We start from the raw sequence: 27220 nt of genomic DNA, 5'->3' as shown, positions 1-27220 counted from the left end.
CATTTGATGCTTACAACTTATTTTAGCTTATAACGTTAACCCCTGAAGGAAAAACAACAAGGACTTAACCCCAGTGGGCCATAGTAAGTCTATTGCAGCTGGTTCTCAGAGACTTTACTTGGCAGCTCCCTCTATGATGGAATCCACAGTAAACACTCCAGTGTCTGAGTTGGCCTCACATTCGGGCTTGTTCTCTGCGCTCACCATAGGGTTGATGGACATGCAGGCCAGGCTGGTGTCGTGAGCTCCGTCAGCAGGAAAGGCTGATGTGAACAACAGAGAGGCCCATGTGAAAAACAACTCAGCTCTGTACGGCAGAGCATAGCTGACACATACTGAAATACTAGAGATACATAGTCATCAGCCATTCAAGCAGTTTCACAATTATAAGTTAAATCAGAAGAGGTTTATAATTCTAACACCAAGTCTGGCTATTAAAGTCCATAACATCAGAATATTATAATAATATAAAATATAAATAATATATATAATATATAAACTACTCAATTCAGGAAATCTCAACTTTCACCACTATTTGATTTTATTCTTCTAGCACCTATTTAGAATTACTACACTGAACATACAAATGTTATCAGAAAACCAATTTCATTTTTGAAAGTGTACCAATTTTTTTTTTTGGCAAAGATTAACCACATACCTTACTACTTATTATTATAATTGACTGTAACTGTTTTGAACATTCAAAAATGAAGTTGATTCACCACATCACCATACACCAACAGATTTCTTATACCCTTAGTACATGCAGTATAGATGTAATATGATGTAGTATCTTGTCCTAAATGCCACTCAAACATCAGCTTAAAAATTTTGCAGCTTGCCTTACATGACATATACAAATATGAAAAATGTGATAAAAGAAAACACTTTTATGACCATGAGTTCATATTTGTCAACCAATATACAGGAAACCTGTTATCTTCTTGTAATTACATTGCTGTCAGCACTCAACATTACAACAAAGTAGACAAAGTGCTCTCACACATGAATCATACAGGCCACGTTGAGTTGAAGCTCCACAGGCAGAACCACTGAACCTCGTGACGTGTATTGAGTCATGGGGACTGCTGAGCACACACAGTACAAAAAAGCCTAGAAGAAGGAGTGCTGGATAAGCAACGTCTCAACTGAGCTGAGCTTTCTGTAGTGCTATATACTTTATATAAGAGTTTAGTGAGCTCAAAACAGGACTGTATTAGTAAATGCAAATGGAGGAGACATGACTTTTTGTGAAAAAATACTAGTATTATGCAAAAGGTCAGAGACTTATTTATTTAATTTCTAGCAAAAATGGCCATTTGACCATTATTTTGCTAATTTTCCTTCAGGATCAATAAAGTATCTATCTGTCTGTCTGTCTGTCTATCTATCTATCTATTATGGGAAAAATATAAATATGTACCAGAAAATTAAACAGAAATGTCAACAAATATAAACATATAATACATATTTTTTCCAGTATTTAATGTGTACACACTTTGCCTTTATGACACCTATGACCACCCAAGTAATCCCAAACACATTCAACAAAGATGAAGTCTCAGCTTTGTGGAGTCCATTGTTCTGAGAACACCAGCGGCTTCTTTGTTTAATATTCTTACTTTTTGTCTGCGTCCTTTTCTCAGTAATGGCTTCTTGACAACTACACATCCTTTCAGGTCTACAGCATAGCTTTTTTTCAAATCTGAAAGAAAGCATGGAGTTTGATTTTCTATATTCTCAAAGATGAGAGCTTTAAGTCCCATTTCACATCTCACATAAGGTTCACATATTCAACTAGAAACAGCCCCCTCTATTAACACTGCATCACATACTGTTAACTGTATAGGAAGAATAAAAGACATTTAACATCTGTTAATGAAAATTTGAAATAAACTTGAAAGTTTGTCTTTAACAATTTGTACTGGTTTACTTGTCAAAAAATGCTTAAAAAAGGAATTTAGTGTAAAAATGTAAAACGGAACGTAAATTAAATTACTTTTTTAATTAACATATATAAACAAATTATGTAAATAAAAACAAAAACAGTTTTTATAATAGCAAGGATAACCTTCTCAGTCTGGTTTTATTTGAGTAGAAATTAATTAAATTATATATGATGTTAAATTGAAACACTTGCAGCACAGACTATTACAATAAAGTGCATTACAATAAGCCAAGGATCACAGCTTGTGCACTGAGCCAGGTCAGTGCAAACTTAATTTCATTCAAGTGTGAATATGAAACTGATATAACGGTGTCTACTGGTTCATCTTATTCACAAGGAAAGCGGGAGGAGTAATGATGGGGATTACACAAACCCAATTTAGCTGCTTTCCTGACCTTCATAACCTACACTAGGCAATATGGGGTTCATCTCTATGCCACTCTTCACTTTCTCCTCCTTCTCCTCCTCCCTCTACCCAGTGCTCCGCTCTGGCGTGGAGGTAATTAAGGAGCGCTGGCGGGAAAAAGGAGTCATTTTTCTCCTCATTAACTTTCTGATTGGTTTCAGGCTTCAGGACTGGGCACGCCGCCTGCAGTTTGTCACCCGTCCCAAACTGGCCAATCGTTAATACTAATGTTTGTGTAGCTAAACTGCGCAGATGCTCTTTGAACAGCAATAACATGCAGTGAGGGAAGAAGGGGGGTGGTTTGGAATTAGCCGTGCCTGTGTTAATTCTGAGGGAGTTCATCAGGGGGAAATCTATGGTGTAATTAAAAGGAAAGCTCTTGCGGGTGACTGGACAGGTCGTTTGCATGGATGGTAAATCATGCACTGGGGCCGCGGACATGTTCTGTATCACAGCTTCGTTGCCTTTGATTATCGCCATATTACCATTTAATACAGATTAATGTTGGACCCTGGCAAATACTTTAAAATGCTTCCAATGGGCTTTTAAATGATCTGGTACTACAGAACAAAAGAAATTAGAAAAAGCGATTTGTGTACCAGTATATGTATGATATCCAAAACGATCAGTGTAAAGAATTAGCAGCAGCATATCACAAGAAAACCACATGGTTGAATTCTTTCTCCCAATTTTCTAATGCATTTGATATGCAAGCCTTTAGAATACAGAGCTACAAATAGCATGTATATGGTCTGTAAACAATGTGCTTTCCTTTTTTTTATGCCAAAGACTGGCAAGAACTCAACATTGCCAAATAGTGTAAAAACCCACACGTCCATCAAGTAAACAGTACTGAAACAAGAGAGGATTTACGTTTCTGTATGCTAAGAAAGAGCTTATTCTTGGCTGAACTTTTGCCCTCTTCACCTCTGTCCAACTGACTATCTTATATTTCCAAACTATTAAACCCTCTTTGTGTGTTTTAACAAAAGGAAGCCTTTTTTAAGTCCACAAAAAAGGGGAGGGGAATGGCTGAAAGAAGCTCAATCATTTCTGGCAGTCAGAACAAAAAGTGAACAAAAGCCTAGATGTGAGAGAAGATGGTAATTTAGGCCTGATCTATTGTGGATAAGGCTTTTCTACTGCTTATATACTACCTGCAGAGGGCCATGAGGGTGCGTAATGCCTCCACTAAGATAAACAAATACACTCTTGCATATACTCACACAAATGTACTTATGTATGTTTCAGAGTGACAAACTTTTACATAAACTGTATGTCTACAACTTTAAAAAACTTTCTTCTTCCAAAAAGAAGGGTATTAGGGACTACTCTTTTGGGAACGCTTTACACTAGATGTTGAAACATTGCTGTGAGGAATGTTTTGCTTTGAAGATTTTTTTTCCATTCAGGCACAACAGCATTAGTGAGACCAGGTACAGATGTTGCATGATTGGTTCTTAACCAAAATGCCACTCGAACTCATCCCAAAGTTATATCAAAGTTATATCCTTCACTCCAGAGAACACTTTTCCACAGCTCTAAGTGCAATGCTTAGTGGGCTGTACACCCCCTCTAGCCAACTCCTGGCACTGAGCATGGTGACCTTTTGCTGCAGCTGCTCAAGAGCGTCCCATTCTATTGGCAATCACTTTTAGACTATACCAGTTGTGTGTGGAATGGGTCTGGATACTTTTAGACATGGAGTAGATTCAAAATATCTGGCTAATTCAATACTCATTCACAAAATTCAAAAAGACTATAATAATACTACTTTAGCAAACTATAGTATCAAACAACAATCAAGAACTTTGAAAGATCTAGCTTTGCATTTTCCCTTTAGGATGATGGAGGCAGTGAGTACACACAGATGAAGACATGACTTGACTGAAGACAAGGCAGTGAGAGATCCTCTCATGGAACGACATGCGCATCTCTCTCTCAATCATTAGAGCTGTGGCAGGACTTAATGGCGCAGAAAACACAGTCCAACAGTGGGAGGTGGGGGTGCAGCACCTTAAACAGATGCTGACTCCTCAGAGATTCAGTGGCTACTGCCACCACTGCTGCAGGAGACAGATGCTGCTGAAGAAGAGGGGCCCTCAGTCTGATTGGGACTGGGTTCTAAAGCACGTATGACTTGCTTTCAGTCAGGCTTACTGGTATGCATTCAAGGGAATAAATTCTGGACAGGGCAGAGTCTTGCTGTCTACATGCACAACAGTAACTGCAATGCTGGTGTTCTACTGTAGATAAGCTAACTGTCTTATGCCAAAACAAGAGATGGATTAATGAGTAATCACTTAAGGGCTCATTACATAACTGGCTATTTGAGTAGTAAAATGACTGCTTGAAATCTGCATATCTACTTATATCCAGAGTCTGATGGGTGTTGTTGCGCAATAGTCACTACCACCAGCCACCTATTTTGACCTTTGACAGTAAGAGGCCTTTTGACTGACATGAAAAGTGACCAACCAGAGACCACTGTTTTCATCTGATGTCAAAACATAAAAACAGATCCTGAAACACTGCAAACAAGCGCAAATTGCATGTTTACATGCAATGAACTGCTTCTAAAAACTCTTGAATAACTTTTAAAGAAGCAATGCCATGAACCTCACAAACGTATTTACATTTTTTCAAACAGCTATAGGCCAATTCACATTGGAAGCATTAGTGTAGGCTTTTTAAAGGCAATCTGACCGAACAAATACGCTTCCCTAAATCCAACTCAAATCACACACTTCCACTTTCTATAGCTCTTGAAATTATGATTAAATCCATATTTTACTAAAATGTTTGATCTAATAGTTGCAAAGAAACTGCCTTGCATCGTACTAACATCATGTGGAGGTTACATGGTGGATTTTTATGTGAAAAAAATTATGATTTTGTTGTGTTATTTGTAATAGATCTGTTTGTGTTGTGACATTCCAAACACAATGTACAGCAATTTAATAATAAATCCAAAGAATTTAGCATATTTAGAATAATTAGAAAATAAAAAGAAGAAATTAAAGCTTATATTTCGGCCCAAGGCAATATGTGATTGAGCTCAGTTGGACTGCATAAGGATTGGAGACACGGTCACTTGCACTTCACTAATGCTGTTTACATGTCGCAACTGGTGTAAATTTAGGATATCTCTTCTCCCAAAAGCCTCACTGTTGTTAAGATATGTAGAGCAGCCAGGTGCTCGCTATCGGAGACTAGCTAAAATTTCATTTGCAAAACAGAATTTAAGATTTTGTATTTTAGGCCTATGTGCATTACAACCATGAAAATCCATCTCTGTTTTTGTTATTAAACTGGTGTGGTAAATAAAGCACAATATAAATGTTCGCATGTATCAGGCTGCTTAATACATTTTAATAGACTGCTTGATATTTTGTTAGATTACTTGATCACAAAACTATTAAAAATGCAGAGTAGGATACTTTACAGAAATTACAGAAAATACTAAATATATACAAATACTAATATTTCTAGCTAAATGGTTCAATGTCAGAGTTCATATACCATTTAGGACTTTAACTGACTTAGACTAAAAACCTTTTGTTTTGAATGACCCTATTCCTTAATTATGTTTATTAAAACAAATGATTGAACAATATTCCATTTTATCACTACAAAAACAATAGTGACACTACTGAAACTTTATCATATATTTTGGTGGTGATAATATAAGCTAATGCAAAAACACTAGCCAATACATGACTAGCAAACACAGCTTTGAACAGCTGTACACACATCATAATATAATATAAAAAAGTTGTTTCAGTAGTGAAAATTCTTAATGTTACACACTGATTTTCAGACCTTGGGACACATTTATTTCAAAACAACAGGATCTAAATGCTCACCATGTGACCATGAAGGACAGGGATGTCTCCCCCCTCACTTCCTGCTCTAAAATGCAGGGGTATGGCTACAATAATGCTCCACCTCTGCTATCACGAAAACTCTTTGTGTTTCAGTAGTGATAAGAAAATGAGAGACATTTTTTTTTTAATTAAAAAACTCTTAATAAGTCTAAAACCAAAAAGATAAAAAACGAACAAAAAACACAAAAGAAATTTAGCATTACTATCACAAACTGAAATCTAGTGGTTAGGGTTTGGGACAGCCACCTCCCAATAGTAATTACATGACATTACACAATTTAAAAAAAGATGATTTTGTATACATTTAGTTTATGACTATCTCTATTAATGCCTAGGGTTTAAATATCACAAAAACTATATGATATATTAATTACTTGTTGTCCTATCCAATCCAATTCTTATAACAGTTGAACTTCATCATTAGCTTTACCTGGAAGAACAGACCATTACCATTAGAACAGACACCTTCAATCTCTGTTATTGGACCATTAGAGAACAGCATGAGTGGCTAGCAGTGTCTGACAGAAGGCATCAGGCAAGGGTCAGAGGCTAATTAAACACAGAAGCACCTCTAGCCCTGCATTGTTAACCAATCTGTCCCCAGCCGGGGACTGTCACTGAAAGAATTGACAGGTCCTCCTCCATGCTAAATCATTGGCACTGTTACGTTGCTTTGCTAGCCCCCACAAAATGACCTGTCCATCTTTGAGCTCCTGTTTTGATTCGTCGAAACATTATGGATATACTATAATTGCATGAGACGCATGATTGATGATTTGAGAGATTTCTTGTCTGTCAGTTTAAATGCGAGAAAATAATTGCAGGTATGGAATAAAAAATGTAGGATTAAAAATAGGGTGATGGGCTGTGGCCCCAAGGGCAAAACCAGTGTCTCAATACATCCAGCTGAGACTTTTAATGGCAAATTTTGAAGCAAGAGTTGAGGAGAACCTTGGAAAATAGGCCTGTCTCAGGCATAGTAATGTTTTTAACCGATTAAGTGTACAGTGATGCTAAATTAAATGAGGATCTGCATTTCCAGAGCACACGGTTTTGACATTTTGGCACTGATATAAAACATTACTGGTGTTCAAAGGCAGGCTATGAATTCAAATAAAAAAGGACTTAATGGCTTTACATTCACAAGCTGACTATCTCTTAGCATTTTGACAAAATTAAGCATGAGGTGATCATTCATTTCAGGTATAAGGATCAAATAATCTGTAAGATAGAATTTTGTTCACTCAAAACTGCTTCCAAAACATCTTATTAGTCAGCGTCTGATGTAAATAAATCTTTTAAATGTTATCTCATTATCTTGATCTCAGTGACTCAACCTGTCTTTGAGCAGGACAGTGGCAAAAGCAAGAGAAGAACATAAAGCAGTGCTCCTTACCCATGTAACCTCCTCTGTGCCTCAGGCAAGTCTTAATGGAGATGTTGTACAAGACATTACAACAGTACTTGAGCCTGAAGCAGGCAATTATGCTGGTATTTAACCAATCCATAGAGAGGGAAAAGACAGAGCATTTAGCATCAGCAGCAGTGAGAGGAAGACAGCATGAAATGGAGGAGTCGCTAAGCGTGCCTGTTAGACAGCAGACTGTGGTTAGACTCCAGCCATGGATGTCGCCTCTAGGCTGCCGATTCATTTTAAGATTTAGTAGTAGAAAGCTTTGTTGAGGTTTTGTCATTTAAGATGCATAGATCTTGAAGTCCATGCAGTATTGGCTAAAATGCTAAATGCAGCTATAATAAGATCAATATCCAAATCTGTGAAGCACAGCTCCTTATAACTATAGGTTATTGAAAGTCAACATTACATTTGAAAAGCAATTTTATAAACAACCTGTCAGCATGATGGCAAATTGACCTGTGTCATATGCTTGTCTATTGATTCTGGAGGAAAAGTGTTAGAGAGATATTTTAGACATATCTCTTATTTGGACCATTTAAGTGAACTCAGGGCAAAAGAAAATTATTTAAAAAAAAAAACAAACATAACTATAAATACTGCAAACATGACCTCATGAGTTCGGGCTATCATTAAGATGTTGAGAGCCTGCTCTGTTGAGGGTGATGTCAACAGGGCCGGATTAGCAGGGTTCAGAAAAGCTCAACAGATTTTCTGTTACATGAGACATTACACCTCTTCCTGTTCAATTTTTACCACTTTATTGTACTTAGACCTTTGAGAAAGAATCACTTTTCTCTGTGTTAATCCCACAGTGAAAGAGAGTAAATGGTGTCTTTGATTATGCTTGTGAGACTTTTATTTCCAGAAACTCAAGACTGTGGCAAGGTTGTCACTGCTGATTTATATTCTCAAGGGTATACCTAGACTGATCCTGAAAGTAATAAGATCTGCATCAAAGAATTGAGCTTCATGACAAATAACACTGTGTTTTCCTCCATATTAAAATGACTGTGGTTCACTGCTTAAACTATAGGCTTATTATTCATTAACTGCTATTAATCATTTAGTGACAATGAAAATAATAAGTAACATGCATGCAAAAGTCAGAGAGCACCCATCATTTATTTAATTTCCAGCCAAAACAGTCCTAAGTATTTGCTGTTCATTGGTCAGAAAATATTTACTTAGGAGATTAGCTTCAAGATAATCCACTTTCACAAGGAAGAGGAAAGTTAAATGAAAATAACTGAAAAACAGGAGTTTCCAAATCTGGATTTTGAAAAATGATTCAAAGAAACTGAGACTCCAACTAACCATGCAAGACCTAGTGGACCACCAAAACTATCACCTTCAGATAAACTGTACTTAAAGCTTTCAACAAATCAAGCTCCACTCAAGCACAAGATAATCAGGTAATAGATAGAATCTACAGGTGTTTCTGCTCATTTTTCCACTCTGAGAAGATAACACTGTTGGTCTGCAAGGATGTGTCGCTGTCTAGCTGTAAAGATACTGTTGCTGAGATAAATTCAGCAAATCAAACAAAGAAGCTGCTGGTGCGACCCCTGAGAGCTATGACATTTTATTAAGTTGTTAAGTTTTCGGTGTAATTTTCTTTCAAATATATCTTTCTTGCTTTTTTCCTGATACTGAGAAATAAACAACTTATAGCTGTTCTGACAGAAAATTAAACATGGGAATGGAATTTAATGGCTTAAAACAATAATGTGAAACAGAATTGTGAATTTGGAACAAATGAGTAGGCTGCCAAAGACACAGAGAAATAACAGCAAGAAATACGTTGACCATGACTGATGGCACACATCATGGCACACATTCATATGCCACAATATACATATTTATAAGCTGGGATATAAGAAACAGGAGCCTATTTTAGAGTATAAACAAAGGAGCCTTCATTTAACATTGGGTTTGGTATACACAGAACAAACAAATTCAACAGGGGTTTGTTTTATATTATAAATGAAAGCATTGAGTGAATATGATTTATAGCAGGAATGATCTATTATTCTTGTGGTTTTGAAAAAGCAGGACAGCATCCTGAGGGAACATATAACAGTAAGATCAATACAGATCTGTAGTTCAGATAAGACTGCCACTTCATTACTTATTTACTTTTAGTTCCATCCAGTGGTAATGGCTGTTCAACTCATATAGGAAGGCCAACTCTACTTCCTGTTATCGTTCCCCTTCCAACACTATAACTCCTTCATCTGAAAGCTTCCAAAGTAAACTTGGCTCGCCCTACACAAGACAACTAACTTTCAGCAATGAACAGCGACAACAACAAAAAAAATGCCAAGCGTGAAAGAAAATGGTAAAACCTGAAGCTGTCTCGTATAACACTAAAATTCCAACATAACTCATGGCGGGCACATCATCTCAGTGGATGACGGGCGGCTCTCGTGAGCATTTGGTGGGTGGGGGCAAGGGTGGGGGGTAAGGCGGCCCCGGGCAGGTGATGGAGTGCAGTGTCACCCGCGGCCCAGTCGATTTACGACAGAGTGCTGCTGACGAGCTCGCAGCAGTAAAGCGCGCACAGGGGCGTATTTCACAGCGAGCTGCCTTTTATGAAGAACACTTGGACGCCCCGGCAGGGCCGCCGCTCGTGACGGATGGAGAAAGACGCATGACAAGCTTCATCATTGTTTGTAAATCTTAACTGTTCCTGCTCACTAACCCCAGAGGCAATTTTCCTGAGACGGTGGTGGAAGGGGCCCGCTCAGAAAGGACAGCGTGGCACTCCTGAAGGTTATTTGGGCTCGTATTTGGCCAACTGATTACCCACCGGCACAAGGGGGGAAATAAATACACAGCACACCACACTTGAAAACATCAGGCAGAGCAGCTATATGGGCTACTCAGAGGCCTTCTCAGAGAAAGACACATGTCTATGATTGCATTACATCATTCTCTACATCTTAAAGATCAAGGATCAAACTTTGTAGTTTCTATCAATAAATAGAAAGTTAATCAATAAATCATGATATATAAAGTTTGAAAACATTTATTGGGATATTCTTCCAGATATATGTCCAGGCAAAAACCACAACCGAAAACCAAGGTCAAATTAACACATTATATGCAAAACACATTTAAGAATGATTTTTGCCTGAGCATACAATGTAGAACCACAGAGAATATCAAGACATAAGTAGTTCATATTGGTCATCTGGTAGTATGCTAAATCAAAATCAACTGAATGATCAAGTACAGGTCACTGCTTGCAATTAAAGTATGTTAAACTTCTATTTTTATTTATAATATAAAATATTTTCTTGTTGGATGGTTAAAATGCTCATGCCTACTAAAAATCATACCTATTATCTATTACAACAGTGTAATCTCTAAGGATTATCTAACAAAAGGGACAGTTACAGGTATATAGTAATGCTGGGAGACGGGTCTAGAATTTGGTGGCTAATCGGAGTTGGCTGTACAGGATGTACTAATGATGATGACAGAAAGTGTGAGAGATGTTGATGTGCCACAGTAGAATGGGAGGTGACTCAGTGCAGATAACAACTTTCTTCAGTCATGCCAGCCTGGTCATGCATGCAAGGTCATGGCCATTGGTTTTCCCCTCAGAACAGAATCTAAACTGGGTAGAACTAGCTGAACAAGAGAGGAAACGCACAAAAAGGCATATTTTGAAAAGCCATTGGCTTTACTGGTTTAATGTTAAATACTTACTGTCAGGCAGACATACTTGCATACATCAATTCAGTGGAGTTTTATGCTTAAATTTGATGTTAAAATTTTTATTTTGAAGAAAGATGCATGCAGAATTGTCACTAGCAGCTATCACATAACTTGCTAAATCCAAAACACAGGAAGCAAACAGCAGACTGGCAACTCCTTAATAACTGGGCAGTTAGTATCACGGTTTTGGGACCACCCGGACTGAAGCGTTTTTGTGTTGTAATGGAGCATGGGACCCCCTGGAGTGAGAGTGGGGGCACCCTCATGTTTGGGCCACTGGAAAACAGCATGTAAAATTTATTAAGAGCCAGAGCAGGTGAAGGGCTTTGGGATATGGGGGAATGGTGGGTCTATTGAAACACCTAAAGCATGCTAGCATTCTATCAGCATCACTTATGAAACGTCCATCTGCACGTTTTCATTCTGGGTGGTTTATAACCAAACATTGCCAAAATAATTTTTAAAAATGCAAAGTTTTAAAACTAATAGCTGTTACTGTTGATCAGGCTTATTCAAGAACATCAGCTAATTTTTATATCAGGTTATGATTTTTGCAACTTTGAAAACAGAATGAGTCTGTTTGTACTACATGTGGTTCCTATCTCTTTAAATCTGAAGGTCTAGGACAAATGGCCATAATAAAAGTTTTACTTTTGAATTTATGTATTTGTGAGAATTTTATGGCGCCCTTGACTCACAGAGAGAACCTCCCTCAGATGTACTTGTGCACACTGTTGATAAACTCTGGATAAAACTTTATGGGCCTGTGAGAGGTGTGTGCGTGTGTGTGTGTGTGTGTGTGTAGGGGGGGTTGTGAGACACACAGACAGAGAAAGAAAGAGAGAGAGAGAGAGAGAGAGAGAGAGAGAGAGAGAAAGAACTGACCTGCAGCTTTAGGCTCAGGGCAGGGATTGTTCTCCTCCAGGGTGAAAATGGGGGGCACGCAGGCAGCTGTGCCCAGGCCCTGGCCGAGATAGGATGCTGCTGAGTAGTAGTGCATACGGTATTGCTGGGGCACGTTGTGGCTGGACAGGCGGCTATCTCCACTGGGCATCTGCTTCAAAAAGTTAAATGATTCACATGCCATTAAGATTAAAGCCATTTCTGTAGGCAATATGAAGAAATATGAAGAAATTCCCTTATTTCTTGCGGAACATTAGCTACTGGAGTAACACAAATAATAAATCTGATTCCTGCAACAAGCCTTATTCTTGAACCAGAGTAGGTCATGTCTCATCAAGACATGTTAAAAAAACAGTAAGATAAAGCTTAGAGCCCTTACAAGTCTTGCTTGACTTCTCAAGCCAGATTTTTTTTTCTCTCAAAATAAACTGCAACACACTTCTCTGGTAAGTTTTCTTCCTTCTTGTGAGAACTTGCTTGTTTTAAAATGAGCTGTCTACTCAGCAGCACAGAGGCTTTAGGGGATTTTCAATTTCACTTTTATGGAATTTGATTTCTGTCAGCCAGTAATATGTCACCATTTATTGTCCACCTCATCAATTTCAGACAGCTTTATAAACTGTTATTTAAGCTACGCTGGCCTGTTGTATTGGCTTTGACAAATACAACCGAAATTGAACTGTATTTTTCTGAGCATGCTCCAGTGACACTTGCATGAAACCAAACCAACACAAAACAAGCAAATGTAGTAAGCATCTCAAATGTGCCAAAATGAACAGAACAAATCAATTCCTAGACTCATGTTAATCCAACTCATCTTGCTAGAAAAAATATGGTCTTAAATTGTTTTTCACTGGGTAGTATTTTACAGTTTAGTCCACACAATCATTTACAAAACTGGTATAAGTCATACTTCAGTGACTTTCCATGTAACCGAGCTACTGTACAATATGTTTAGGTCTGACTTTCCCTTTCAATATAAAGAAAGTTAGCATGGCGTGGGCGCAGTGCTACTGTCAGTGTGAAAGCTCCAGTGCAGCCTCATTAATAAAGGCTGGCTGTGCTCCCTTACCTCCCTCAGAGGGCTCTTATCTGGCACCATCGGCTGTCTGGGCTCTCTACGCCACCCTCATATTTTCATTCTCCACCTGCAGTGCAGCACAGCCGCACTCACTCGTGGTGGGAGAGGGTGGGAGATGGACACACTCAGATAAAGACTGACTGGTGAGCATCTCTTCTACTCTTTTACTTCTGCCCCAGTGAAGAACTAATGTGTGGTAACTTGCACCAACCTCACTACTTCAGACTGCATTCTGAAGGATCAGGGAAATATAGTACAAAATGCAAATGTTAGTCAAAATAAATTTTGTTAAAATGTAAAAGAACAGAGATTTAGAAATATGCTGAGAGTACTCCAGCAAAATATAAAATTTATACAATTTAGCTTCACTGAAAAGCTTTAGATGTAAACATCAGACAGAAAATCTCCTAGTTAAACAATTACATCCCCTTTGTAAAATATCAAAATGTAACATATATTACTACATGACAGACACACAAGGAAACATCAATTATAATAAAATAAAGCCTTCAGTTAACTTCAGTCTAACATAAATTTCACTCAGTTAAAAACTAACTGTATAAAATCTATAACATCTAAAAATACTTAATGTAAAAAAAAACATCACCTCTTGTCTGGTTTGGCTTTGTCTGCAACAGAACACTCATAAAATCACATTGCAATCATTCATCTTGCAGATAGCCCCATTATGCATAATGAGATCCACATTAAAGTACCTCCTTCAGTCTATGGAGTCGTGCTGAAACACTATAGCAATATCATTAACCTTTGCTATTCAAACTCCACAAAGTAATGTGACGAAGGCAGTGACCCTGGTGCAAGATGTCGCAGTCAGGCCCCCTGCTGCACAAACATAATAAAATATGGCCCCATCAATGGACCATGTGTACATAACTCTGAGAGTCTCTGAAGAGATATAGATTTAATTTATTTCACACATGAGTAGCTCACATTCGATACAATTGAGATACTTTGTAACATAAATCAGAGCAGATATACAGGGGCATCTTTATATTAAAACCACATTATGTCATGGTGCTGAGGCTGGATCATATGTCAGTGGGTTGCTGACTGATTAGTAAGGATAAATAAAAGTGTTGCCTTAAGTTGACGGGATATCAAAGTTGAAGGGGCCACGACTTTGAGGATGCCCTCAATTTCGTGCCATCCGATTCAATGTTTGGAAATGGAGATCTTCAGATTCATGCAACACCTCGGAAGGCATGCCTTAACTAGACACACAGTGTAGTTGAGTTGAACCTTCAGCTTTCAGACAGACATTCTGTAACAGACCATTTCAATTACTTGTGCAACACAGAAAAACTATACTGCTCAAGGATACATACATTATGCCTAGGTGATATCCAAAAGTAATTAGCACAATATTTTGAAGTTAAAATACTGTGATTACCAATTATTTTGCCCCAAACCCTAACCAATACAAACACTCCACAGCTCTGACCTACTTCCAATCATCTTTTTAGTTAATATGCTTTTGTAACATGGTTTAAATGGTAAAAATATAAACAAAGTCATTAAAAGTGGTTTGGTGTGAAATGCTCTGTTCTACAGAAACTTGCCAAGTTTTTAATAAATTATTAATCCATTTATTTTAATCTATGCATGGAGGAGGGATGCATGCAGGGGGCTGTAACATAAAATAGTTGCCAAAAACTATTTTTGATTTGCCAATATTTTACCATCACAAACATTCCATATAGAAACTCAGTGGACTTTCTACACAATGAACCATTTTACATTAAACCACTCTAAATACTGTTTACATCTCAAGGACTGAATTAATCAGAAACTGCTAATAACTGGCAGGTTTCCCCTTGACAGCTGTATGGAATACTGCAACATATATACCACACACACACACACACACACACACACACACACACACACACACACACACACACACACATATATATATATATATATATATATATATATATATATATAAACACATTTTATGTTTTAATAAAATGTGTTTTGGTAACTTACTTTATAACATATGTATGTATATATATTGTTTTGTTAGTAACGTGTAATAACTAGCATAATTAGCAGCCTTTGTGTTTAGTTAGAAACATTTTTCTCAACAGAACTAGAAATTAGAATATTGATCTTTCAAAAGTGCTCATCAAATCTCAAGGCAGATAATTTGTTAAGGTGTTACTGTAAACAGATAAGTACAGTACAATAATTATCATTTAATAACTATGTTCCAAACATCTTACAATACTGTTTAATGCCTGGCTTGCCAAATTTAATAAAATAACAGCAATAATAAATCTGACAAATGATTCAAAATTTTTCAAATCGCATTACACATCTATATATTAAACACAAATTCACGAACAAGGCTGAAGTTGGCTTCCCATTCAAATTTTGCCATTCCACCTTAAATGGTCCAGTAGTTACAGTCTGGTGTATGTAGCATTGTGGTGTTTTCCATGAGGCTGAAGTCATCCTCTTATTCACTAGCTTTTCCCCATTTTACCTTAAAGCCTCTGCTGCACCATTTAAGGTGGACAGGGAAAACGTGAACAAGAAGGCAGCACTTAAGAAGCTGACATCTTACATTAGGCCCCACAGTGTTACACAAAGTCTTATAATGGTAGGCCACACAGCCAGCTGATCTAAAATGTGACATAGACATGACATAGACTTCACTCATAAGGATCATCGCACAATTCCATTTCCGTTTTCATTAACGCTCAAGTAGTATGTGCATCATTTCCGTCCCCCCAAATAAAGCGATTTGGAGATGAGGGAAAAGGAAGCCATGCTGAAGACAGTTAGAACTGATGGTCTTGCTTCTTAACAGGAATTTGCTTGATGGGTGCCATTAGAGACCAAAAGGAAACGGGGCCTGAGAGTGCATCTGTCTATGTCAGACTCCAAACTCAACCACAGCCAATACCAAAGAGCTGTCGAAGGACACCAGGAAGAAAATTGTAGACCTGCACCAGGCTGGGAAGAGTGAATCTACAATAGGCAAGCAGGTTGGTGTGAATAAATCAACTGTGGCAGCAATTGTAAGAAAATGGAAGACATACAAGACCATTGATAATCTCCCTCGATCTGGGGCCCACGCAAGATCTCATCCCATGGGGTCAAAATGATCAACAAAAATCCCAGAACTACACAGAGGGACCTGATGAATGACCTGCAGAGAGCTGGGACCAAAGTAACAAAGGCTACCATCAGTAACACACTACGCTGAGAGGGACTCAAATCCTGCAGTACCAGACGTGTCCCCCTGCTTAAGCCAGTACATGTCCAGGCCTGTCTGAAGTTTGCCAGAGAGCATATGGATGATCCAGAAGAGGATTGGGAGAATATCATGTGGTCAGATGAAATCAAAATAGAACTTTTTGGTAAAAACTCAACTCATTGTGTTTGGAGGAAGAAGAATGATGAGTTGCATCCCAAGAACACCATACCTACTGTGAAGCATGGAGGTGGAAACATCATGCTTTGGAGCTGTTTTTCTGCAAAGGGAACAGGACCACTGATCCGTGCTAAGGGAAGAATGAACGGGGCCATGTATCGTGAGATTTTAAGCCAAAACCTCCTTCCATCAGTGAGAGCATTGAAGATGGAGCGTGGCTGGGTCTTCCAGCATGAAAATGATCCCAAACACACCGCTCGGGCAACGAAGGAGTGGCTCCGTAAAAAGCATTTCAAGGTCCTGGAGTGGCCTAGCCAGTCTCCAGACCTCAACCCCATAGAAATTTATGGAGGGAGTTGAAAGTCCGTGTTGCCCAGCGACAGCCCCAAAACATCACTGCTCTAGAGGAGATTTGCAGGAGGAATGGGCCAAAATACCAGCTATAGTGTGTGCAAACCTGGTGAAGACTTGCAGGAAACGTCTGACCTCTGTCGTTGCCAACAAAGGTTATGTTACAAAGTATTGAGTTGAACTTTTGTTATTGACCAAATGCTTATTTTCCATAATAATTTACAAATAAATTCTTTAAAAATCCTACAATGTGATTTCCTTTTTTTTTTCTTATATTGTCTCTCATAGTTGAAGTGTACCTACGATGAAAATTACAGACGTCTCTCATCTTTCTAAGTAGGAGAACTTGCAAAATCAGTGGCTGACTAAATACTTTTTGCCCCACTGTATTTAATATGAGAGCATCCATTCCATACTTATAAAAATGTAGCAATGTCCAACATGCTACACTACACACGGTTTGCTAATTTGCTGCACTAATCTGTGAGGCAGATTATCAGATACAAAGTAATCAGTCTTTGTGGGCAGAACTAGCATTAGTTACGGTAAAATAGCTGTGTTAAAGCCACAAACAAATGACAAAACATAGTACTGTACAATTCTAAACGAAAAGGTTGAGAAAGCATTTATCTCTAAAATGTATAGATAAGGGGTAGACAATTTTGAAAATATTGCAGTTAAATTGGACAGTGAAATGTTTATGACAACACAGGCATCTTGATGCTATCAGCATCACATTGCTAGTGTTTTGGAGACATCTTTCCTCTGGGGGAAAAAAAAATTTCAACAGTGGAAAACAATATATTTAGGTTTGTATTTGAGTTTTAGTCTTATGATCAAGCTCCAAGGTGTTTACTTTAGCTGCTATTTCCAAATCTACCTACACCTTTTGTTGATGCAAATTCTTTACTGTCAGTGTTACAAAAGCAAGAAATGTTAATCTGCACAACAAAGTTTCTGATATCTAGACTTATTTAAACATGACAACACCATTTTTGGGTGTCTTGGCCAGAGAAAGCACTATTTTTATTTTTTGCCTGGAACACAACACATCTGTGTGAACAATGACCAGAAGAACTTCAAAACTTCAGTTTTCTCAACGTTGCTCCAGCTCGAAATGCACTAAACTGCACTTAACTTCCACTGAAATCAGTGTCAGTTGTCAGAGATGGAGGGAGACAAATTTGGTGCTGTGGTAATAGCATGGATAAGGGTTAGAGAACTCCCAGTGGCAGTATTAGTTGCAGTTCCGGCTGGGGGGAGTAGGAAAATGTAAACAACATGTTAGAGGGGCAGCACTGCATGAAGGCTGCACACCTTCCACGCTGTGCTCGCCCACTGGCTCGGAACGGGGGGGAGCTCACCATGGCCTGCCAACTTAAAACAGCAAGCCGGGTCCACTGACAGCAGCCCCTATCAACATGGGCTCCAGCCCAGCTAATCATCTCATTACTGCGTAGTACTGCACTACAAAGGGTGGGGTGTAGACGAGTGGGGAGATGGGTGTACTATGGTGGTATTCTTCATGGGTGTTGGGTTAATATGGAAAAATGCTTCCTGTTTGAGGAGGGTTGGAACACTAAAGCAAAACGTCACTGCAACAATGCTTCTTGGGAGACCTGCTGTCTAAGAGACTAGAGATGTGCATACTGATTAATTTTGATTTTCAAATAAAGGGATAAGAAGTTAACCACAGACAAGGACTTTGTCTGTAAGCTAATCTTTACCTTAAGTTACAGCACTAGTCATGCCCAAAAACTTCAGCAGTAAGCAATACATCTGAAAACATGTTTTATATTCAAACACAGCTGAGAGAAATCTGTAGGTTTTCATGTTGAATGAGTAACATAACCTCAGATGATCTCCTTAGTAGACAACGTAGCATCATATTAGTTTGTCACAGAAGTATTTTTACTGTTTCTTTATGTTCACAATTAAACTATCTCTGCCTTCTCGGGCATGTCCCTAACAACATGTCCATGGTAATGTGCATTAAGCCACTTGTGTTTCAGAATAGCAATAGTACTGTTGAAACATACAATTGCCAATTCCCTGAACTGTTTTCCTTTCTATTTTCTGTCTTCCTGTGATGAAATGTGAAATGTAACAAACAGCCGAACAGTGATGTCAGTATTTGAATATTAGCTGAGTACTCAAGAATGCATGTAGACTATAAGACACTCCTGTTCACTCTTTCCATAATAAAACATATAATAAAGCATAAGGATGCAGATTTTTTCTCTTGCAATATTGATTCTGATACCTGCACGCACACCATATTTATCTTCTTCAATTTTAAACCTCATGTAATAAGCTGCTACAATTGATATGCTTCCAAAACATCATAATTTTTTTAAAACCATATTCTTCGAATTTATTTTTAGAATTTTACACATTATAACTATCACCTTACTATCTGAAAATCACTCAAAAATCTGAGAATTAAATTTTTTTTGCCTATATTAAATTGATCGAAATTCATGTGAAGTACAATTAAAAACAGAAAAGCTCTCCTGCACAGAGTTTTTATTCAGATGTGTGGTGTCATATGTCTTTTGCAAAGAAACACTTGTTTCAACAAACAGGTTTGTCTGTAATGTGATCATTCACAATTATTACTACGCGTAGAGCGCTCCGTTCCATTGATGAAAACACAAGGTGAGAATTTGATGTGTAGCACATTTTGGAATGACACTCCTCCACTGTGTATAAAAAAACTGTATTGGTACATTGTGCATTGGTGACATTGATGGGTGAACACTGAATACATTGTCTCATAAGTATCCAGTAAAGTATTCCATTACAATACATAACATATTCTATAACATATTCAGAACAAATTTAGAGTACATTTACAGTATTTATTGGTAAGGTACATGGGAAATTCCATACCAAGATCATTAGTTTGACTGTTCTTTAACAGATCACATTAACACTGAGATTAATTACTTTCTCGTCACCTTGCTTTATCAGTGTATTCAGGCTTTCGAAGTAACTTTGGTGTAAAGAAGAAGTTAATTGTGATCCTTTTTAGAAGTCATTTATCTAGCATGTTTGCTACATGCCATGCACCAATTCTAAAATACTTAATAAACAAGCACTAGGCCAATGGTGTTTCTTTTGGAGATTTTGTTTTTTATTTAGCAACTAAGTATTCTAAAAAAATTATCCTAAAATATACAAAGTATCTATATTCTGATATGTATTACCAATTCTTGTGCTCTGTTACATCCCAACCCTGGCTATGCTATTTTGTAACAACAGAGTAAGCTAAATTTTGAGGTGTATTAAACAACCACATTTGCTACTTTGTTATACCAGATTTCCAGTGTATTAGCATCCAATTGTGCACCAAGTTGCTGCAACACCACTGAAAAATGGCAAGCACCCATATCTCAGTGTAAAGGCCATATCTCAGTGTAACGGCCATATCTCAGTCTAATAACTACATAACCTACATGTTAGTTTTATATTAGATAGCACAAAATGTAGATAGCTGCTGAAAATTAAGCCTAAAGAACAGATTATGCCATTATCTACAAATATGGCCAAAAGTGTTTAAAAAAATATTGCTAAAAATAGCAGCACCAACCACCCTGAAGCCTGAATTTTGTCTCTACTCTTGCAGAGTTTTGTATATAGCAGTAGGTCAAAACTAAAAAAGCAAGTCAATTTGAAGTTACTTAACAAATCAACACAGTTTGAAGCAAGCATTTGACAATTTAAGCATGCAGTTTGCATAAGGCTTCCTGTACTTTTTGGCTCATTACTCCAGTGCTAACTAAAGAAGCAAACTTCAGGTCCTTTATATTTAAGTTAAATTTTTGGATGAACAACTAAATAATAAACTTGCAGTTTAACGGAGTCATACAAAACAACCCCCGGAGTACAAGACATGATCAATTTGAGTAGTGTGTGTATAGGTAGTCACCTGATACTGCTGGTAATTGTAGAGGTTGCTGTAGTAGGCTGGGTAGCAGGAGGGCTGGTAAAAGTTGTAGTAGGAGGCGTCCACCACCAGCTCAGTGGAAGTCTCAGAGTGCTCTCTGCTGGAGAAGGTGGGGCTCGGGGACAGCGTGGAACGACTTCCTGAAACATTTTTTTATAATTACAGACCCACTTGCACTTCCTTAAACCGATTTTTCTCATTGGCTACTGGATGCAAGATAATTTGTTCTAAGCACATCATTGACAATTTTGAAAAATCAGGTAAAAACGCAAATTACTTCAGAAGCTTCACAAGTTCACAAGCTTTGAATTGTTTTTCATTTTGTGAAGTTAAAGAGCAACACACAAAATTAACTGTTGTGTATGGCACCATCTGCTGGTAAAACAAAGTATATTTTTGAACATAAGGTTTCCTGGCAGCTGTGCCCCAACTAATTGTATCCATTTTAATTCAAGAGTTACAGATTTTATGCATCACTTATTCTAACATATGCTTTTGCTCACAAGTGTTAATGTAGCATGGAAACAGTGTTAAAGTACCAAAACACACCCTTCAATCCCTAGTCCATATGGTCCCATATATGGAAATTGCGATGCAAAAACAGCTTGTTTTGATATAATTGTTTTCATGATGTCAAAACATTTACATACAGTGGAGTACTAAAGATAACCACAGGAATTGCTTCCATTCTGCATCCTTTTCTAATTTAATAAAATGCTTTTTTCATTACAAATTATTTTATCAGCATAAAAATGAAAGAGAAAAGTAACATCTTTTAAATATTAACATGAATTCCAAAATTCCTTGTTCCCATTTTTGCATTAATGACAGCATGCATGTGAGCTGGCATGGACTCCAAAAATTTGTGGTAAAGCCTATGATAAGGAGATCAAATCCATCTGAAAGCCATCTGAACATATGCTTCAGCAGAAAAGACAAAAGAAAATCTGACCTTTTTATGCAAATACCTCATAAAGTACATATTTGCTTTGTTTTTTTTGTTGTTAAACTTTTTGTTAAATGAAAAAAAAGCCCAGATCTTCAATGTGGTCACAAATAAAGACACAGAGAGATGTGACAACATATTGTCATCACTGTGATAAATTTTGTTATTGTGATTGAGAACATGCTTTTCTGAGCATCTTGTGCATATTATATTTGCTTTCATTAAATACAGAGCATAGCTAGCCCTATTTAGTCCTGTTAGTTCATACAGTGTACATGAAACATTAAGTAAAAATTATTGTGTTTTTGATAGTTTTTGATAGTTAATTTGCAGTTTTGAAACTCCTAGTGCATTGTGTCAAAATATCATAATATGTAATGTGTTTTGCCATATTGTCCACCCTCAGTATCAGACTTCCACTGTATATACACCTATTCAGCTAAGAGCAATTCAGTTTCACCCATTCACAGTGAAGTTTTTACAAATGAGGCACAATACAGGGCACATAAGCAGAACAGAGCTCATTTACATACATCAGTGTTAAAGGTGTAATTTGTAATATTTTCGGTTTCAAACATTCCAAAATTAACTAAAATTATCCACATAATATGAAGAAATAACAGTTTTGACATTATGTCAAAAAACATACAGATGGAGATGTATTGTGTTGCAGAGAGATGTAGCGAAGTTAACATGCTAAGCATCCAGTAAACGCAACAATGGTTGAATCTCTTGGCAAGAGATCATTATCACCACCACAGCCCACTCTTCGCAAGAAAGCATGTTCAACAGCAAAGAAAAGAAGTGACATAAATAGAAAAAAACAAGATTTAACATTGGTGTTGCTTTTCATTGCTGAAGACAGCTATTGGTAAGTAAAAGGGTAAGGTCTGAAGGTTTGAACAGCTGTTAATGTTTACATTGGCAATTTGCAATAGCAATTAGTGAGGAGAGAAGAGGGAGGAGAGGGGACTGTGCATTTCCTTTTTTCTTTTGATAGGATGGATACCACAACTTTCTGGTATTATGTTGCCCCAATTTGTAGAGTATGAATCTTACATATTGTACCTTTAATAAGGAGAGTTCGATACACGGAACTGGCATACTGCAAACCTCAAACACTTCTGTCTCTTCCCACAAATGAAAATTCTGCTTTTGTAGGAGGAGGGCTGTAAACGGGCCAATTTTAAAATCATGAACTGTTATGTGACAGTCTTGACTCCTAGCCCACATTCTAGTTCAGCAGAAAACGACAATGCAGCAAAAGCAACGAAAATGGAGAATATGCACAGAAATGTATTTTTTCAGGCTGTGAAGGTGACGTCGGCACTCTTCATACCTTTCCCAAGGAACCAAACTCTCAACAGGCATGGCTGACGTTCATCTTCAAACAAGTAAACAATGAAATATTCTGTTCCACCTAAAAATGCTACAGTTTTTACAGGCACCAGAACGCAACCGCAGCACAGTTTAAAATGAGACAGGAAATTATCAAAACAAGCTGACAAATAGGAAGCCAATTTCAGCTCCCACATGTTTAATAGAACAACTTTAACTCTGAACAGTTTTTCAAACCTTGGGCAATATTGCATTAGTTGTGATAACCCCAACAGCAACCTGATGTTATTCACTTTTTGACAGCTGAAGCCAGATTATCTTAAATTGAATGTTTCATAGTAAGCTAAAAACTGTGTCTGTTTTGACAAGCTCTTTCTGTCTGAGTCACAGTGGCTCGCTGTAAACCAGCAAATCAGAGAAGATTTCATTAAATTATTTATGAGCCCCCAAAAAAGGGAAAACAGAGTGCTTTATTCTAGGGCCAAATCAAAGGCTAGTAAATGGGCAAGGAAAACTGGATCATTTTTCTCCCCAAACAAAGTCACATACCTTCTAAGCAGACATCAGTTAACAATTTACAATATTAAATAATTGCATTCTATGGTACCTTTAAAAGCACAGTAACAAAAACACTATTTAATTTAAACCAAGATTGGAAAAATAAACTGTGACTGCTTTTGGTACATGAACCCACACAAATGGCATTAGTGGACCTCAGATAAAGAAATACAGGAAATATGCGTGTTGAAGCACAGAAAAAAAAAAAAACTAAATGAAGAGGGGTTCTCCTGTAGCAAAACTGAGAACCAGTGGCCTATGGTAGGCTATTACTGAAATAGCTTTTACCATAAGTTTCCATTACTGGATCTCACAATCTGCACAGTCTACTACATTTAGCACTGTCATAGGGTAATATAGATGTTTTGTTTTTGCATAATTCATAAGGCATGACTATGACCAGTGTGCTCAAAGCTAATCTGTTTGTCTTTCCACCATCCTCTTTGTCATATGTGCAAACAGATTGGAATGTGCTATCTTCACTCTAAATGTTGTCAGCAGATGACTAGCATGTGCCATCTTCATCTCTAAGGGTGCAGGCCATGGGCCAGTAAGGCAGCCTTGACCGGGCTGATATTCCACTCCTAGCTCAGTCCTATCAGAAAAGCAAGAACAGCCTGTCTCTTTCCCACCCTTCTTGAGCCACCATCTTTGGCCAAAGAGCCATCAAAAGGATGGCCAAGCTTGGCAAGGCATAATCACCAACGTTACAGATAGGCACAGTGACGGAATGTTACGGAAAGCACTCCCCTCTCCTAAAAATAAAGTATGCACCTCACTGGCTGTATTGTGTTCTAGAATGAATGAATCGCTAGAATGGACAGCGAATGGATGGGTACAGGCTGTCCATGGTCATGGTCCTACATGTTCCACTACTCCCACCCTTTCTCAAGAGTCACTGAAAGTTAAAAGGGTCAGGCATTTTTGCCTATGGTCCGATGACAAACTGTGAAAATTCTTTTTTCTGTTGAAGGAGGCTGTCGATGGAACATAAGGTGAAGAAAAACTATGACAAAAAGTCAGATATCATTTTTTGACAATGAAGCAAAACTGTGTTCCACAGTAACACATTACTTGTCCCAGGGGTAAAAAAATAACTGATATATGTAACAAAATATTCATTTAAAACCTAAAATACCACTTTGTTACAATGATCAAGAGGCTACTAAAAATAGAAGTTTAAATCACTAGGTAAGCTAAAAATACTACAGTGTCCTCTACTGAAGGCCTGGGTGAGAGTGTAGTTTCATAAATCTCAGAATCATTAATAAACAGAACTGCTGCACTCTGCAATTTCAGTTGAATGGTGAAATTTCTTTCAGACCACCAAACAAATGTATTAACATAATCCTGTGACTAAAATAATGTCACAGCAACAATTCAGTATTTGTCAAGAATTTTTATGTGCTCAGAAAAAACACGAGTATTTTCCTCATGCATTCAAGTCTTGTCTTTCCCATTTTAAGGGACCCCCAGCAATTCCACACTTTCATTGTATCCCAGCTTCCAACACCCCTGAACCAAGCATTTAAGAACTGAATATTCGGTGTGCTGGCAGCTGGAACAGAACAAACATGCGGGCTATCTGGATTAGGAAACACTGAAATTAAAATAATATTAGCTCACCCGAAGCAGTTGGTGAAGTGGCAGAACCAGGTGTAGAGGACGAGGGGGACCTAGTTCCCACAGGAAACACATATTCACTGCCTGGCTCATTTTTCACCACAATGTCAGTACCAGGCAAGGTCACTGGGGTGCAGATGCCCATCTCCTCCTCCTGAGCCTGCTGACGACGCAAAGCCACCTGAAGAAAAAAAAACCGACAGTCCCTTAAAATACTTTGTAAAAACTAATTCACGTACCTTAGTGTCCTTAGTGTACAAAAATAAGAGATTATCTTACATTTTAACCTACCTCAGTGTAATAGTTTACACTAGGATAACCTTCGCTGGCCTGGCTGGCTAATGTACCTCGACTCTTAGGGAACTAACGTTACGCTGACAAGAAATTAATATAAAATGAACAGTTCGCGCAATTTTTCCAGACGGTAACAAATTAAAAATATGTTAGTTAGCTAATATGCCTCGGGAAAATAATGATAAGAACAACCAGAATAACTAACTAATGTTCTCAGTTGTAATGTTAGCTGTCGCAGTAACGGGTGTCGGGTTTTTTTCCGTTAAAGTTTGAATTTGAATTGATGCGCGAGCGGACTGACGGGACTAAACCAAGCGCTGATTCAGCAACACGAACTCACTTTTACCAGCAATAAGAGAAAACCTATAAGCTCTGCTTGGTAAAAATACATGCAAACTAGCGACATCTTAGTACTGTTGGTCAGTCTGGTTATTAATATGAATAACTCAACAGTGCAGCAGGACGGAGCACACTGGCCACTCTGAGCTAGTTAGCTGGGTAATGTTATAACAAGGATTTGAAAAGCAATAGGAGTAGCTACCGTACGCTACATGCGTATGAAGAGTGTCGGATATCAAATTCATTCGATAAAATGTCAATATGATTTAACTCAACCGTAAAAAGTGTTACCTGTACTAACTCCCCCTGGGCACTTTATATTATACTGGCTCTATGTAACAACCAAGGCTACTTTATGCTGTATTTTTTAGCTGTTCTCAATTTTCATCCATCCAGGAGGGACAACCATGGCGCGAAAAGCAGCAGCTAGCTTTAACTTACATCTGCTCAGCATTGTTGTGAACTGTATCCTGCAGTCTAAATAATCAACTTTGTTATGAAATAAACATGTAACTTAATAGTAACAAAGCATTCGAGCTACTTTAAAAAAAACTTCTGCAATTCGTCCACCGCACCACGTCAAAAACTGCACTCGACTTTTGAAGAATAAGCTGTGGCGTTTAGTAACGTAGGCTATCGCTATCTAAAACGTAAATAAACAACAAACACGTTCATCTCACATGTCTTTTCATTGAAATGCAAACACATAAGTAATAAATGTGCTGTGGCCACATAGAGAGTTCAGCTCGAAGAGCTGCAACTAGCTAAGCTAAGGCAAACTGCACTGAGCTAACCTGAGCCGCCATCACCCGCTGGCGCTCCGCTATCAGTTTGCACTTCTGGCACTGACAGTCCCTCCAGTTGCAGAAGCGCTTGTGGCCCTTCAGAGGCGAGACGAAGCCGTGGTTCCTGCAGCGGGAGCACTTGGGCATGCGTGGCTGTTTCTTGGCCCCCAGTGAAGGCGACAGCGATGCCGAGTCATCCAGGAGCTGCTGCTTAGACCGTTCTTCGTCGCTCATGACAGAAAAGGTGGAAAAGGTCTTGTTGTGAGTGCTGT

At 38.0% G+C, this 27220-nt stretch overlaps 1 protein-coding gene across 1 annotated transcript; it reads right to left on the bottom strand.

Annotated features, from left to right (window-relative positions):
* Positions 1 to 114: 114 nt before the first annotated feature.
* dmrt1 (doublesex and mab-3 related transcription factor 1) lies at positions 115 to 27197 on the bottom strand. Its single transcript, XM_017695516.2, has 5 exons — positions 26958 to 27197; positions 25534 to 25711; positions 21048 to 21205; positions 12267 to 12435; positions 115 to 263 (listed from the first exon to the last, which is right to left on the bottom strand). The coding sequence occupies exons 1-5, from the start codon at positions 27180 to 27182 to the stop codon at positions 115 to 117; spliced, it is 879 nt and encodes a 292-aa protein (XP_017551005.1). The 5' UTR covers positions 27183 to 27197.
* Positions 27198 to 27220: the final 23 nt, after the last annotated feature.

Source organism: Pygocentrus nattereri, chromosome 20 (genome assembly GCF_015220715.1).
Source record: "Pygocentrus nattereri isolate fPygNat1 chromosome 20, fPygNat1.pri, whole genome shotgun sequence".
NCBI lineage: Eukaryota > Metazoa > Chordata > Actinopteri > Characiformes > Serrasalmidae > Pygocentrus > Pygocentrus nattereri.
Note: the sequence above shows the minus strand (reverse complement) of the source record. Positions and strands in the feature narration are given on the sequence as shown.

Coding starts and splice junctions, on each gene's coding strand:
- dmrt1 (XM_017695516.2), bottom strand. CDS start 27,182: ATGAGCGACGAAGAACGGTCTAAGCAGCAGCTCCTGGATGACTCGGCA. Junction 21,206..25,533: donor CACTTCACCAACTGCTTCGG/GTGAGCTAATAT, acceptor AAAATGTTTCAG/GAAGTCGTTCCACGCTGTCC. Junction 12,436..21,047: donor ACAATTACCAGCAGTATCAG/GTGACTACCTAT, acceptor TTTTTGAAGCAG/ATGCCCAGTGGAGATAGCCG.